General features: G+C 45.0%; 1 protein-coding gene across 10 annotated transcripts in view; it reads right to left on the bottom strand.

Moving 5' to 3' along the window:
- Positions 1-15,155, bottom strand: part of CAPRIN2 (caprin family member 2) — a 79,458-nt gene that overhangs the window by 46,822 nt on the left and 17,481 nt on the right. For all 10 annotated transcript variants that reach the window (XM_075940655.1, XM_075940633.1, XM_075940652.1 and 7 more), the window contains exon 6: positions 5,783-5,865. In XM_075940655.1, coding sequence (XP_075796770.1) covers positions 5,783-5,865 — 83 coding nt within the window. The remainder of the gene's footprint in view (positions 1-5,782; positions 5,866-15,155) is intronic.

Genomic DNA, 15,155 nt, shown 5'->3' with positions numbered 1-15,155 from the left:
AAAGTTCAGGATTTAGACAGACTATATCTTTCTGACTTCTCATACAGAGCATGTGTGTTAACTACCATAAAATCTCGAGCATAATGTGCACTTTTTTCCCCGTTTTTTGGTGTCAAAGTCAGGGTGCGCATTATATTTATATTTGAGTTTTTGGGGTTTTTAAGCCAACAAACCTGGAAGTAGCCCCGGGTTGGGGAACTCCCCCTCTCCTCCGCACAGAAACTACCCCCCAGGGCAGCATGGGGGCTGCCACCCCGCCAGGCTCATGGACAAGGTGAGGAGCCAGCAGTGCTGCCAGGCTGCAGCACCCTGGCTTGCTGCCTTCAGGCTGCAGCAAATGCTAGCTCAGCACAGCATACGGGCACCTGTCCTGGGGAAGTGGGGGCAGGTTTCAAACTCCGGCATCTGCCGCCCAGGCTGCACACGCGTTTCCCGGGCGAGCCTACAGGTGGGAGCGGTGTGTCCCTCCCTCCCCCTCTCCTGCAGCCCGGGGCCAGCTCCGGGAAGTGGGCGAGGCTGGGCTTGGTGCTGGCGGGTCAGCTCCTGGCTGCAGGCCATGCCCAAGCTATATAGGAGTATAGATATATAGGTGCAGTGTAGGTACGCATTATTTTACATATATATAAGTTCAGATTTTTGTGTTATGCTAAGATTCAAAAGTCAGGGTGCACATTATGCATCGTGCACATTATACGTGAGATTTTACAGTACTTACTAGGGGACAAAAGCATTGATGACTGTAGTTATGTAGTAAGCAAAGGTGGAGATCGGGCATAGTGAGGGAAAATTGTATAGGTGGCAGTGGTTTTGAGAGACTGTGGCAAAGTCAGAGGGACAAGCAAGGGCAAGTGTAAGATTAGAGAGCTGTTCTATCCATAGGACTGTATGGTAACCACCCTGTGGCCCTGTACTTCAGGGTGATGCAGAAGTGAGGCCGAAGGCAGCCCAGGGGCATAGCAGGACACCTGGTGACAGGCCCACCCCTGCACTCACTGAGGGTAGGAAATGGAGTGACCTAGAGTGGTCCACTCCACTGGCTCCCAGCACCATTCGATACAGAGCTTAGGAGAAAAGGTGGAGTGGGGGCAGGAAGAAGTCCTATGGGGTCTGGGGCAGAGGTGATGTCAGGACTCCACAGCCTTCTTGGAACACCACAGGTTTTTAAAATAAGGGTTATCTCCACACAACTAATTACATACTACTCAAAGAATCACCAAGTAGAGGACAAGCTTATGAAGTCAAGAATACCCTGAGAGAAAATCTTTCACAATGGGAGATGATCATTACAAGATACATATATAGCAGAAGCAGGCAAGATATGGCCTGTAGGCTGGATCCAGCCAACCAAGCCTGTTAATTCTGCCTGCCCATGTGCATGGAGCAGCACCACTCAAAGCAGCTAGCTGCTCCTTCAGGCTCTGTTCTGAGGAAGTGCTTTGCGCACTGCCCTGACCACACCACTCTCTCAGCTCCCATTAGCCTGTTTCCACCTTCCAATCAATAGGAGCAGTGAAATTTTGCTGTTTGTGGGGGCAGTGCACAAAGACTCCCAGCAACAAAGATATATGGAGCAGTCTAGGGCTATTAGGCAAAATTCCAGGTTTGACATGTATACTGCTGGCTGGGAGCTGCTTAGGTAAGCACCTCCTGACCAGAGCCCATCTCTGGCACCCCAACTCCTTCCCAGACCCGGCACACTCTCCTACATCTCTTCCCCGGGCCATAATACTCTCCTACACCCATACCCGTTCCTGGACTCTGCATCCCAGTCACCTGCCCCGGGTCACAACCCTGTCCTTCACCCGAACTGCTGACTCTACCCTGTCTCCTGCACCCTGTCCTTTGCCCCCACCGTCTGGCCAGTACATCCCTTGACCACGTACCAAATCCTTGGAGTGGCACCCGCTCAAACAAAAATTGCCCACCACTGATGGATAGTACATAAACCTGTTAAGGGTTTCCCAGGTACAGGAATATTGACTTGCCCTCAATTCAAGCCTAGAAAACAAAGGAAACTGATGTAGCCACAGACAATGGGAATACTATTTGAATACTGACTTAACAGAAAAGAAAAGCTAACAGACACAGACCAGCACTATCAACATGGCATCCTCACCCTGACTGAGCAAAGAGGAACTTTAGTGGTATATGTCAGAATCACACATTTGTAAGGTTTACTGGACTTTAAGGCTACGTCTATACTACATGGCTCCGTCGACAGAGCCATGTAAAATAGTTTATTCAGCACACTCAGAAGTGGGGATTTAAATAATCCCCACTTCATTAAAATAAAAATGGCCACCACAGTGCAGACGATCAGCTGATGCGGCACAGCACTGCAGTCTAGACGCAGCACAATCGACAAAGGCTTCCTTTGTCAACCGCGCCACATCTAGACTGCCGCGCTGTGCCGGATCAGCTGATCATCTGCACAGCACGGTGGCCATTTTTATTTTAATGAAGTGGGGATTATTTAAATCCCCACTTCTGAGTGTGCTGAATAAACTATTTTACATGGCTCTGTCGACGGAGCCATGTAGTCTAGACTTAGCCTAAGAGAAAAGACACTGGCTACGTCTACACTGGCATGATTTTCCAAAAATGCTTTTAACGGAAAACTTTTCCGTTAAAAACATTTTCGGAAAAGTACGTCTAGATTGGCAGGATGCTTTTCCGCAAAAGCACTTTTTGCAGGAAAGAGTCCATGGCCAATCTAGACACGCTTTTCCACAAAAAAGCCCCATCGCCATTTTTGTGATCGGGGCTTTTTTGCGGAAAACAGTACTATGCTGTCTACACTGGCCCTTTTGCGCAAAAGTCTTTCAGAAAAGGACTTTTGCCCGAACGGGAGCAGCATAGTATTTCCAGAAAAGCACTGACGATCTTACATGAGATAGTCAGTGCTTTTGCAGAAATTCAAGCGACCAGTGTAGACAGCTGGCAAGTTTTTCCGCAAAAGCAGATGATTTTGCGGAAAAACTTGCCAGCCTAGACGGCCATTGTGATTATCCATCACTAAAAGAACAGAAAGAGCAATACTTTTTTAATCTGATAGCATCACATGCCCTCAGAGCTCGGATTCAGCTGACAGCTTTCGGTGAGAAGCTGACAGACAACGATTAAAACATAACAAGTTACAACCACTAGAAAGCATGTTATGCTTAATATGAAACCACTTTGTTTCTACTGTCTTTGCCTGACCTCACTTAAAGCTGATTTTATTGACAAACATAGCAACTCAAGAATAAGTTTATCAATGTAATGCATCAATGTGAATCCTTAGCAAAGCTAACAAGCTGGTGTGTATACTGCAGATTTGGAAATGTGAGTGTTCATTAATGGGCTGCATACTGCAGGACACTCTTCAAGGAGGAGGAAGAGGAATTAAGCATATCAAGTGTTATCTGCAAGGCCAAGGAAAATTGGCAGAGTCCTGAGGAGTTTATTTGGTTGCTAACAGACAAATGTCAGGTAGCCAGTCAACCAGTTTAGCATCAGATCTCCCACTGAGGCAGAGCCAGAACCAAGTGGCTTATAGTTCTGGACACCCCCAGAAAGTGTCAAAGGGTGGGGCTGTGACAGGGGCGTAAGTAACAGCCCAAAAGTTACCTGAAGGTAATTGTCTTCAACAACTAAATACATTTCCATTCCACTGTGACTGAAGTTTTATAGAGGTGAAGTAGGAGTCACATCTGAAGAATTACTGTAGGACTACTTTGCCTTAGGCATGTTAAATATCTGTTAATTGAACAGTCGATTAGCCTCATGAATTCTTATCAGTTACTGACTATTCTAGAGTCCCTGGGGGCAGAGCTGGCAGCCAGCGCACTCCTGCCCGACTTCTGAGGAGCCCCCCATCACTCCATACTGCTGCCTCTGATAGAGGCAGCAGTGTGGGGTGCCAGACGGGAGCTGGTCTGTGAAGGTAGACCACTTAAAAAACAGCTCCCCAATGTGGACTGGCAGCCAGTAGCCTTGTGCTGCAGCCTCTGAAACCAAAGCAGCAGCATGGGGTGGAAGCAGCCCCTGTCCAGGGGTGGGAGTTTTGAGCTCCCAGCCCAGTTCAGTTCCGGCTAATGCTATCTGCTCACCTAGCTCCTAATACACTTTACATTCAGAGCCACAGCAGGGGTATGTCCCAGATCCAGCACAAGACAGATCTGTGGTGGGCTGCTGGCCAGCCTGCTAAAAAAGTTCACTGGTGTGCATGGGGGAGAAGAATGCATGTAGTCTATAGCATTAACATATAAGCTTTTGCTTACTGGTTAATCCACTATACTACTACATTCCTATTTTCCCTGCATTCACTTTGTCTTGATGCAGTTGTAAATTTGTGAATATCTTGCAAAAGTATACAGAGGTCTAGGTTGCTACCCTGCAAGTGTCAACAGGAACATTTCCCACAAATGCCAAGTGTGTTCTAGTTCAATGCAATAGACTTCAGGATTCTTCAGATCTTTGTCAGTGCAATTCAATCTGGCTGGCAACCCATTTAGAACATCTTTTACTCAAGCTGTCTCATCCTCTTCACCAAGGATAAAATCCTTTCAGATTTCTTCGACTTTGATTCCTATTCAGATAAGCCAAAGCTATACTGACAGATCAAAGTCAGGCAAAACTTTGGATTCTGAACTGGGAGTGGTGTGGATGGGGGGGGTGAAAATGGAGGGAAGTCCTCAGCCGTGCCTTGCCCTTGTTAAAAATTTCATGAGAGTCAGTAACCTTAGCATGCAATTTCCACATTTCCCAGGTAATGGCTACTAAAGCAGCCACCATACTATCAATCAAGAGGCTAATAATTCAAATAGAGGCTCTATAAAGAGCTATACAGCAAACTCATGTCACATGACAATCAGATCCTGATGCCAGTCCTCAGGAATCTGGTTGCCATGGTATAAGTAGAAACAGTCCTTTGAACAGTACAAGAGTGAAATGCAGAAGTTGAAGCCAAGCCCACTTTGACTGAATTGAATGCTAGATTCAGTCCAGTATTTTCTGGATTGAAAATTAAGACATTGTGATGAGCCACCCAGATGGAGACATTTCCATTTACTCTTGTGAAAGGTTTTCTACTGTTAGGAGAATATTCCAGACTGCTCCTGGACAGTGTGCTGCTTTAGGGCTTAGCCATACAGAAACCAGGCATGAAGCAAAGTACTTTTGGGTTCAGGTGCAACACCTGATCATGATTCTGAGCAATCAAATTCCCAGTTAGCAGCAGAAGAAAGGGAGCTTCGATGGATTATCTGCTCTGCACAACCCAAGTACCAGGTTTGTTTCTCCCAGGAAAGGGCTCTGAAGATCACCTGTCTCAGTCCTGTTTCAGTTTTTTTTTATACCACTCTGAGGAGAAGAGGTATTGATGGGTAATCATACAGAAGATTATTCAATGAAAACAGATAAGCATGTGAGATGAAAGCCTGCTGTGACCTGCTCAGGAATAGCAGTACCAGAAAAGCCTTCTCTTCTATTTCCTAAAAATACCCCCATTCAAAAGAGACTAACACTCTCTGCTTAAGAGATCTAGTGACCTAGACTGAACAGTCTGCCTAATCAGTCTGCCAGGCAACTATAAAAGCCTGGAGCACGTAACACTTTAAGAATTACACAAGTTCTTGTGTACAAATCCCAGAATACTCAGTAAGCGATCTTGAAGTAGGTTATTTGCACAGCCTTTTGCAAATGTAAGGTGCTAAGTATATATACACACCTACCTGCCTAGGAACACTGAATATTTATAGAAAATGTTATTTATCTACTGCTCAAATAGACAAAAACTTACATGTTGTTCCAACCACGGCTTTCTCACTGCCTTCTAGAAGATCCCAGAAGTAGAGTGATGATTGCTCCATCTGATCTTCAACACTTGAAACCAAAAAGGAAAGGTTACACTAGAGAAGTCTCTTTAGCTATTAATTTTACTGCCTATGAAAATTTGTCGTCTTCAGCAGTTCTCTAATCCTGTTTCTAAAGGAAAGTAAAAGTCAGTCGCATTCTTTCAATGTGATCAACATGAATACCATTTAAAAATGAGACACTAAAAGCATCACATGCATTAACACAGGACAGCAACTCTAACAGTGTTCCTTATTTCAGTAGCCACTCTTTAGCTAGGACAGTGTTTTCAACTTGGCAATACTTCTAAACAGTTCTGTTTGTTGTTTTGAGACCCTTATTTTTAGTTTACTTTTTTGCCACTACTGGGTCCACAGTAGTATGAAGCCTCTATAATCCATTTGAGCAAACTCAAGCCCAGTCATTTCATACACTATTTAGTAGTTTGACCAGATATTGAGTTCCCTGTATTCAAGATGTGGAACACGTGTCTTGCAGGATAATCAACTACTATTAAATATTGTTGCAGATGTAATTATACCTATAAGGTATGTTCTAGTTATAAGACTAAATTTGGCTGGCCACCAATAATCAGTCAATCTGTACACACCTGCCTGAAATAAGGTTTTCCCTACTTCAAGGGCTAGTACACAGTTTGATAAGACAAGGCCTTCATAACATCCCTAATAGTTTGTGCCTCTTACTCAATAAGCATTTTTTTTTAAAGTTGTGCAAGTATTCAGGTGCAATGGAATGTTTAAAGAATGCAGTAGCATCAACCAACACTGCAAATTTAGATCAGTAAGATTTTCCGTGCAGCAGCAAGAGTAACATGCTTTCAGCTGTTGATTACATTAAGGACTATGCACTTACTAAAACTACATAGGTAAAGGATCAGCAACCTGTAGCTCCAGAGTCATCTGTGGCTGTTTGGCTACCCTTTCTCCCAGTCACTTAAGAGCTCTGACATGGGAGCAAGGATGCTGTTAAGCAGCAAGTACAACCCCTCCCATGGAGCCATAGTAAAGGTCTCAGAGCATGGTTCCTGACAAGCATCACCTCAGCATCTTCCATTAGCCAGGAATGGGGAGCAGTGCTGGCAGAAAGGTGGCACTCAGCCACACACTCCCCACCCTCCAGAGCATGCTGGCCCCTTCCTGAGTGGCATGGGAGCAGGGCAGAGAAGAAGCCCACATTAGCCTCACTGCACTGACAAGTTTCACTGTATGCCAATCCAAAGCCCCCTCTAGAGCCAGCACTCCATACTTTGTCCTGCGCCCCAAACCCCAGACCTGCATTCCCTCCCAGAGCCAGCTATTTTTGTGTACGTGTACAAGTAGCTTTGTTTGATGCTGCTCTTCAAATACTTTGGTCTAGGGCCAAAAAAGGTGCTCTGAAAGGCTGCAAACCCCTGGTATAGGTAGTACTGTGTTGAGGTCAGCCAAATATGGTGAGAGACCACATGAATGGATTAAAGTGGAATTATGTCAGTATTAGCACTCTAGACCAGCAGTTTTCAACACTTCCAGAATACTGGAGGAGTCTGTTGTGTACCTCACGTTTCACCTCACTTGAAAGTTACTTGACAAAAAACACGAAGTGTGTCTGTACCATTACTGAAAAATTGCTTACTTTCTCATTTTTCCCTGTATAATTATAAAATCAATCAGGGTGGACTTAAGTGTTTTAAAAAGAGGTTTTATTTTTAAAAGGAATTTAGTATTGTATTTAAAAAAATTGGAGTTACAATTAAATATCAAACATGCTAACCCTACACAGTCTCAAAAAATAAATTAATGGCTTTAGTCTGTCCAACTTACCTAAAAGCTCTCGCTTCTTGAAAGTTCTGGACTTGAAATTGGTTTCAGACTAAAGAGTAACGTGTGCAAACAAAGAAACTAGACTGTGTTTGTGGTGGTGGATCTGGGCCAACCACAGCAGAGAGGTTAGTTAAGACATTCTTACACAATATATAGGAAAGGACAGAGGCAGCATAGAAAAGAACAGTGCGGTGGATGGGAAAGAAAAAAGACATTTGGCACACAGAGCTTCCTAAATTCCACCATGCTTTTAGCACAGAAAAACTCATGACTTCTGGGCACAAGATGGACCCTATCTGGGAATATTTTGAAGAAATTTGTCCCTGAGTAAAAAAGGAAAGTCAAGTATAAGCAGCACAAGGAAAAGATGCAGAGTTTAGTTGCAAGAATCCATCATAAGGGAACTGTTGATTGGGAAAGTGTTATGTAGATGAAGATGTGGATGCACCTGAAGGGATCAACTGGTTAGTAACTTAAATAATTCACTTTCCAATGCATCTTTCAAGAAGCTCTCCCTTCTAGTACAAGTGCGATATAACAAATTTCCAAGCTGTTTGTTGTGTTGGATGATACTAGAAATAAGTTTTAGCTAATCCTTGTGGCTTGTTTAATTAACCGGGTTAAGAATCTATCACTCAAGTATACAATACAAAAAACTGCAGTAAAAGAAATCTAGAGTTGCCAGCTGCCACTGAGTAATTTGTGTTTTACATTGAATACGTGGCCCTTATTGTGGAACATCAGGGCCACAGACCCTAACAGCAAAGTTGTTCCCTATTTTGCTCCAGCATCAGTGAGTTTCCCTCTAAGTTGAGTGCCTGGGCTGCTGCCCTGGCAAGATTCAGGTGCCACCCAGCTGCCTGGCAAAGTGTCCACAGCCAGCAACATCCTTTTCTATTGTTAGTGCACATCTGCACATGCCTCTGTGCATAACATTCTACACATGGATGAAAAAAATTAGTGGGAACATTGGAAAAGTGAGTTATACTGAACAAAGGAACCCCATTCAATACTGTTTGAGAAAACAAGTGCCAGTGAGTTCAATGGGGCTTACTTCAAAAGCAAGTGCACTCTATGCAGAGTCTGTTTTGGCAGCTTGATTTAACTCAATCCACTGACTGGAATGTAAATTAAGGATGTGAGTGGTTAACCAGTAACCCTCACCCTTAATGGGTAAGGCTTACCATTCTAGTTGACTGATGGGGGCTATAGTAGCTTCCCACGGATTACAGGCAGGGAGCTGCTCCAGCCCCACCTGGGCCCACTCCAGGCAGAGGGTGGCTCATCCCAGCCAGAGCAGCCACTGTCAGCAGTAGACCTGGCCTGAGCATGCTGCAAGCAGGGGCACCACTCCACCCCAACCAGGCTGGAGCACAGCCGATGACCCCTTTAATCAGTTAACCATTATGTTTAATCAGTTAAACAGAATTGTATATATCCTCCAATATAAATATTATACTTCCATTTTAGTGTAGAGTTTATAGAGCAGTATAAACAAGTCATTGTCTATGGCAAGGATTAACAATCTCTGGCACTCAGCTATCAGGACAACCCACAGGTAGGCTGAGATGTTTTGCCGATGTTGACCATCCACAGACATCTCCTGCAGCTCCCACTAGCTGCATTTCACCATTCCTAGCCAATGGGAGCTCTAGGAAGTAGCAACCAGCGCACACAGCTTCCCACAGTTCTCGCGGGTCAGGAATGGCAGCTACTAGGAGCTGCAGGGGGCCATGCCTGTGGACATTAAGTGTCCATAAAAGGTCTGTGGCCCACCAACAGGGGCGGCCTGTCCATACAGGTGAACTAGGTAGTCGCCTAGGGCACCAAGTTAAATGGGGCATCAAATGGTGGTGCAATACCATTGAGGGGTTTGGAGGTGGGGGTGCCAATTGCATGTTTCGCCTAAGGCATCAGTTGCTGGCAACTAGTCTAGGGCCTCCCCTGCCCCCCAGCAGTTTACTCTGATGTTCTGAGTTGGGATGTTAAAATGCATGTAATTGTGTAGCCAACTGCTGAAAGTTTCAACAGTACAAGATTACACCTGGAGCAGCAGCCAGCTCCCAAGGAGCCAGTGCACATTGGGAGCTGGCTTTTATGGTGGCTCCTGCCCAGTGCTGCTGCCCCTGCATGAGAAATGTAGGGTGGCACATGGCTCCTAGCGTGCACCAGCTCCCACCTGCTACCTGTGGGTACTCCCCTGTCTTGCTTTTAAACCTGCTTCCTGAGCATACTGGCTCCAGCATGCCAGCCCATGCATACAGGCTTCTGATTCCCCCCCCCCCCCCCCCCCCCCCACTGCTGCCTCTGTATTCAAGGCAACAGCACAGGAAGACAGGCAGTTTCTGGGAGTCAGACCGGGAGCCCCATAACCATTTAACAGATAAGCTCATACTTATTGGTTAGCCATTTAAATGGCTACACTCTTACTTCCCTAGGAAGGGGAGCCAAAGGTTGCTGACCCCTGGTCCATGAAACGCCCCTGTCTAGTCTGTACTGACTTTACTAGTTCTTGCCTAGTTTTCCAGACATGTCAAGAGGAGTTGATATACCACCTGGAATACCTCTTTGTACCACCAGGGGTATGTATACCTCTGAAAAATACTATAGCCAGTGAATAAACGCCAGAAAGAGTTTGGTGGCCTTTAGATACACCACACTGACATTTTAGTACCTGAATTCGTTTTAATGCTAAAGCAGCATCCACTTTTTTGCCTGCTGCTTTTATTTTTGGCTGATAACCAATGCAGACATCAGATACAGGGGCCCAAAACTATTTACTAATACCCCTTCATGTTTGATGGAATCGTGATCTACTTTCTCGTTTCTGAATACAGAAGGGAACATATCCTTCCTCAGGGAACACACATTTATGACACTTGGAGTACCTCTTCCTGAAGCAGAGAGGCAGAAGTGCCACTCACTTTCACTAAGCAGGTCAGGTGGCATTTCTATTACAGTAGGAAACACTCAATAGACACTTCATTATACTATCAGGGACAGGACAGATTGAAAGACATTGTATCAGGACAAGTTGCAAGCAATTTACGACACTGTAGATCAGAATGCATGCATTTCTGAAACAAGTTTGTCCACTTGAGTGCTGTAAAGAAAACAGACCAACTTGTTCTCCAAGATGGATTGCACATGTACATTCTACTCAGGCAGTGTGCATGCCCAGCCACCAGAAATTTTCTTCCATCATGTGTACCTGATATAGCTTGAGCTCCCCCTGCTACCATACACTACTAAGTGCACATATAAAGGGCAGAGTTTGCCACAGCTTCCACTCAAGTCTTTGCTGGCACTAATATAATGCAGAGGAGTAGAGAGGTAGATCAAGGAAGGGACATGTACATCATATCTAAGAAGTGTAACAGCTAGAGTGATTGCACTTGAGTCATCAAGAGTGGCATGCACAATCTGTGACACTAGCCTATCAGCCAACCCGTATCTGACCCATAACAATGTAACGAGAGGCATTACAACTGGATCAGGACAATTCACTTGTATGTGAATTTCAAAGCAATACACTAGACCAGCATTCATTAACCATTCATTTTTTGTAGTAACAAACCAAGGGTAGATGCCAAATATATTTGCATTTACCTAGATCCTGTTAATTTTCTAACAGTGTAAACAAAATAACTTGTAGATGCTAATTTCCCTTTAGTGTCTTAATTACCAATATTAAGGGTCAGCTAACCTTACGATCAAGGATGAGACACCCCACAGAGCCCACAATTAAGCTGAAGACAGTATCCGTTATAATAGAGGACGAGCTAACTGCCTTCTGTAAATTAGTGTGCCTTCTGTAAATTAGTGTAACTGGTTCTCACGTATTCATATGAAAGTTGAGCTTCAAAGCAGTGGTCCACAGTCTGCATTGCCTGTTCTTCCTTTGAGGAAAGTCCTTCTGTAAAAGTGTCTGTGCAAAGGTCTGTCAGGCTTTGATAGAATAAAAGAAACCTTAGGCCTGATCATTTCATCTTTAGCTTGCTGAACTTTGAACAGGGAAAGTTTGAACCACAGAACTGATGTTAAATGGTCTTTCCATACACTTTACAAGGTATTCCTATCATATCAGACTTTATATCTAATCAGAATTGAAATGCAGCTCTTCAGCACTGAGAGAATTTTACTAGCAAACAAGTAAATGCTAAAACCCTGAGCTAACACCACAAACTCCTTGTGTACAATTCCTTAATCATTCAATAATGAAATTTCAGTTAAGGATTGGCTGACAGCATGATTTGGGCAAGATCAGACATGAGCTGAGGGTTAATTATTCAATCCTTTGGGATTGGTAAAACTTTACATATGCTGAATAGCGAACAGTTACTGAAAACCGTTTAGTTGTCTGGATGGGAGTCAATAAGTCAAGAGCTGGAATGACTAAAGGAGACTACTTGGCTTCTTGTTAATCAGTGGGTACCTACAGAACCTGTTGTGTTACTGGCTTAGTGATTTTAATTATAGAATAAGCCACCAGTTTTATCTACCCTGAGGGTAGCATTTTCACTGTGGCCCAGGCCAGGCTATAAGGACAGGAGGTCTGATGAGCTTCTAATTTAATAAAGGACTGGAGAACAACCTATCCAATTAGGACTTCATTTTGGGAATCCTGAGCAAGAGTAGAGTTTTAGGAGAGCAGGGGCAGCAGACATGCATACTGGGATGGGACTTGGTCTTTCCTCCTGTTCCCCTGACAATAAGGGAGCAAGGGAAAGTACTGATTTCATGAATTACTCCTCTGCCCCCTTCCTTCACAAGCCAGCTGTGAGAAGCATGCATGGTACTCCACCAGCCAGGAGTGACAGGAACCCAAGTACTTTCCCCTTGCTCCCTCTTCTTCTCCCTCCCCTGATGACCAAGGAGCAAAGTGAAAGCTCAGACCCCCTGTGGACAGGGACTGCTGCTGTGAAGCAGCATCTTCCCACAGTGAGCCTGGGCCCACCGCAAGCAGAGGCTGCTTCATGCGATGCAGAGCAGCATGGAGCTTGGACCTCCATGCAAACAGAGGCTGCTTTGTAGCAGTCTCAACAGCCCTCAACTGACAGAGGCAGCAGCATTGGGAGGCAGGTAAGAGGAGGGGGAAAGACAGGTGGCACCACAGGTGGGACTGCAGAGAACGAGGTTTTAAGTGAGCCCACCCCACACCAGCTCCTGCCTGCCCCCCACTGCCTCCTACAGGGGCAGTAAGCAAGAGTAGGCTGGTCCATGGGAGCAGATACATGCAGGGAGCTGTCTTCAATGCCAGCACCACATGCATATTGGCTCCCGCGCCTGCCCCACCCCTCCCCCAACCTCTGTGGTGGATAAGGGGGGGTGGTTGGATCTGGTGCTTTTATAGAGCCTGCTGAAAGTCAGCTCCTCCTGGGCACCAGCTCTCTCTCCCCCGTCGCTGCCTCTAACAGAGGCAGCGCTGGGGGGTAGGGAGAGGGGGTGCACGCACGTAGTGGACAGAATTAACAGGTAAGCATAGGCTTATCGGTTAATTGTTTACTCAAGTATACACCAACATTCCTAGTCTAGAGACTACTTAGTCCTGTCCTCTTTACTGAAGCAGGAATATATCATCTATAGAGGTACTTTCCACTCTACATTTGTATGATGCTATATAGCAAAGCTTCTTGAACTATTTAGTCCAGACTTATCTAATATCTAGCCATAGAGCATCCATGGAATTAAATTAAGAGGCTGTAGGTTTGGGTGGAGTAGATCATAGTCAAGTCTTGTGAAAGTGTAATCGGGATTTCCACCGATTGTGACAGGAGAGTAGAAAACCAGTTGGCCATTCAAGGATTTTAAGTCTGACTCTGGCCTACTTCTGTTTTATCTTTCGTAATACCCTGTGAATGAGTGGGATTGACAAAAGCACAGAGATGAGCCTACACACATCAATTATGGAACTCAATAGAAGTTCTGTTGCCTACCGAGTCAGTCACAAGCAGGTCTATTTAGGCAATCCCCTCTTCAAGATGTGTCTGGCCACATCTGGACAAAGTGATCACTTGTGGTGACTCAAATGATCTGCTCATGCAGTCAGCTAGGTCATTGTGTATCTCTGACATGTAAAATTCTTCCAGACCTACTAAGTTAACACCACAGAGTTCTTAGAATCATCTCCTGAAAGTCTAGAAGAGCAGGCACCCCTGTGCTGTGTCTGAAAGGATTAGCAGACAGCTTCCTCCAATCTGTGATTGAAATATTTGGCATGCCAGCCTGACAGCTTTTCCTTCAAACATGGATATATAAAGCTAAAATCTCCTGAGAACCACAGACCCTGTGTATATTGTGTACATTGTATACCCAGGTATGCACACCATTCTGAACAGACCATCTGCCATTAGCCGGAGCATCAGCAGATTGAGTACATGCACATTCACTGATTGACACGTCTAGACAATCCAGGGGACTGACATCATGAGGGCATCCTTACCACAGAGTTTAGGTGATGACAGCTTGGTAATAGATTGCAGGGCTGGTTAGCAGCAAAGTTCTGAGACAGTCTAGTGTATTTAACCATTTAGATTGGGGTGGGCAATAATTTACACAAGACAGCTTGTGCTGTGACTGGGAGCTATTAGCCATTTAAATAATGGCCTACTGTCTGAAAAATTGGTGGCATGAGCAGCAAATCTAAATAGAGAGCAGCCAAATACAATCCATGGGCTGGATTCGGCCCCTGGACCACATCTTGCCCTTGCCCAGCCCTGTTCTAGAGCATCAAACCTTGACTGATCAGGTCTACACTACACTAACTGTAGTTTGTAACAGCTCTTGAGAAGCTAGTCCTTCAGATAAGAGTAAGCCTGAATTCAAGATCTTTAGAAGAATGCTGCTACTGTCATCACTTTTGTAAAGATCCTGAGTGCTGCTGAGAGCCCAAAGGTAATACAGTCAACTAAAAAATTTTCTGATTTACCAGAAGCCAGAGCTATTTCCTGCATGCTTAACTGCCATAGGAAAGTGAGCTTTAAGTTCAGGACAACATACCAGTGTCCAAGATGGGAATAAAACTAGGTGACTGTGGAACCTTATCTTTAAGAACCTGCTGAATTGAGAGATCAGATTGGTTTGAAATCACCTTCCCCACTTCATTATTGGGACTAAAACATCCTTTCCCTCAGAACATGTGGAATCCACTTAATCGCTTCTAATAGAAGGAGACACTGCACCTTGTGAATGTGGAACATCTCATGACAGAGGTATGGAGAAAGGGCAAAAGCAAACTGGAAAACATCTCACCTCCTCAGTGCTCAACACCCAGGGGTCCAAATAATTCACTACTAAGCATTGTGGAAGTGTAACAGTTTAAAGAGGTAAAAGGTGCTTGGGTCTGGAGATATGGAGACTGACATGGCAAATTCCCAGGGGCGGCCTGTGCGTATAGGCCGACTCGGCCATCGCCTACGGCGCCGCATTAAACAGGGTGCCCAATGATGACATCATGCCATGGAGGGCTGTGGAGGTGGGGGCGCAGATCACGCATTCCGC

This window comes from Pelodiscus sinensis, chromosome 1, assembly GCF_049634645.1.
Source record: "Pelodiscus sinensis isolate JC-2024 chromosome 1, ASM4963464v1, whole genome shotgun sequence".
In the NCBI taxonomy this organism is placed as follows: domain Eukaryota; kingdom Metazoa; phylum Chordata; order Testudines; family Trionychidae; genus Pelodiscus; species Pelodiscus sinensis.
Note: the sequence above shows the minus strand (reverse complement) of the source record. Positions and strands in the feature narration are given on the sequence as shown.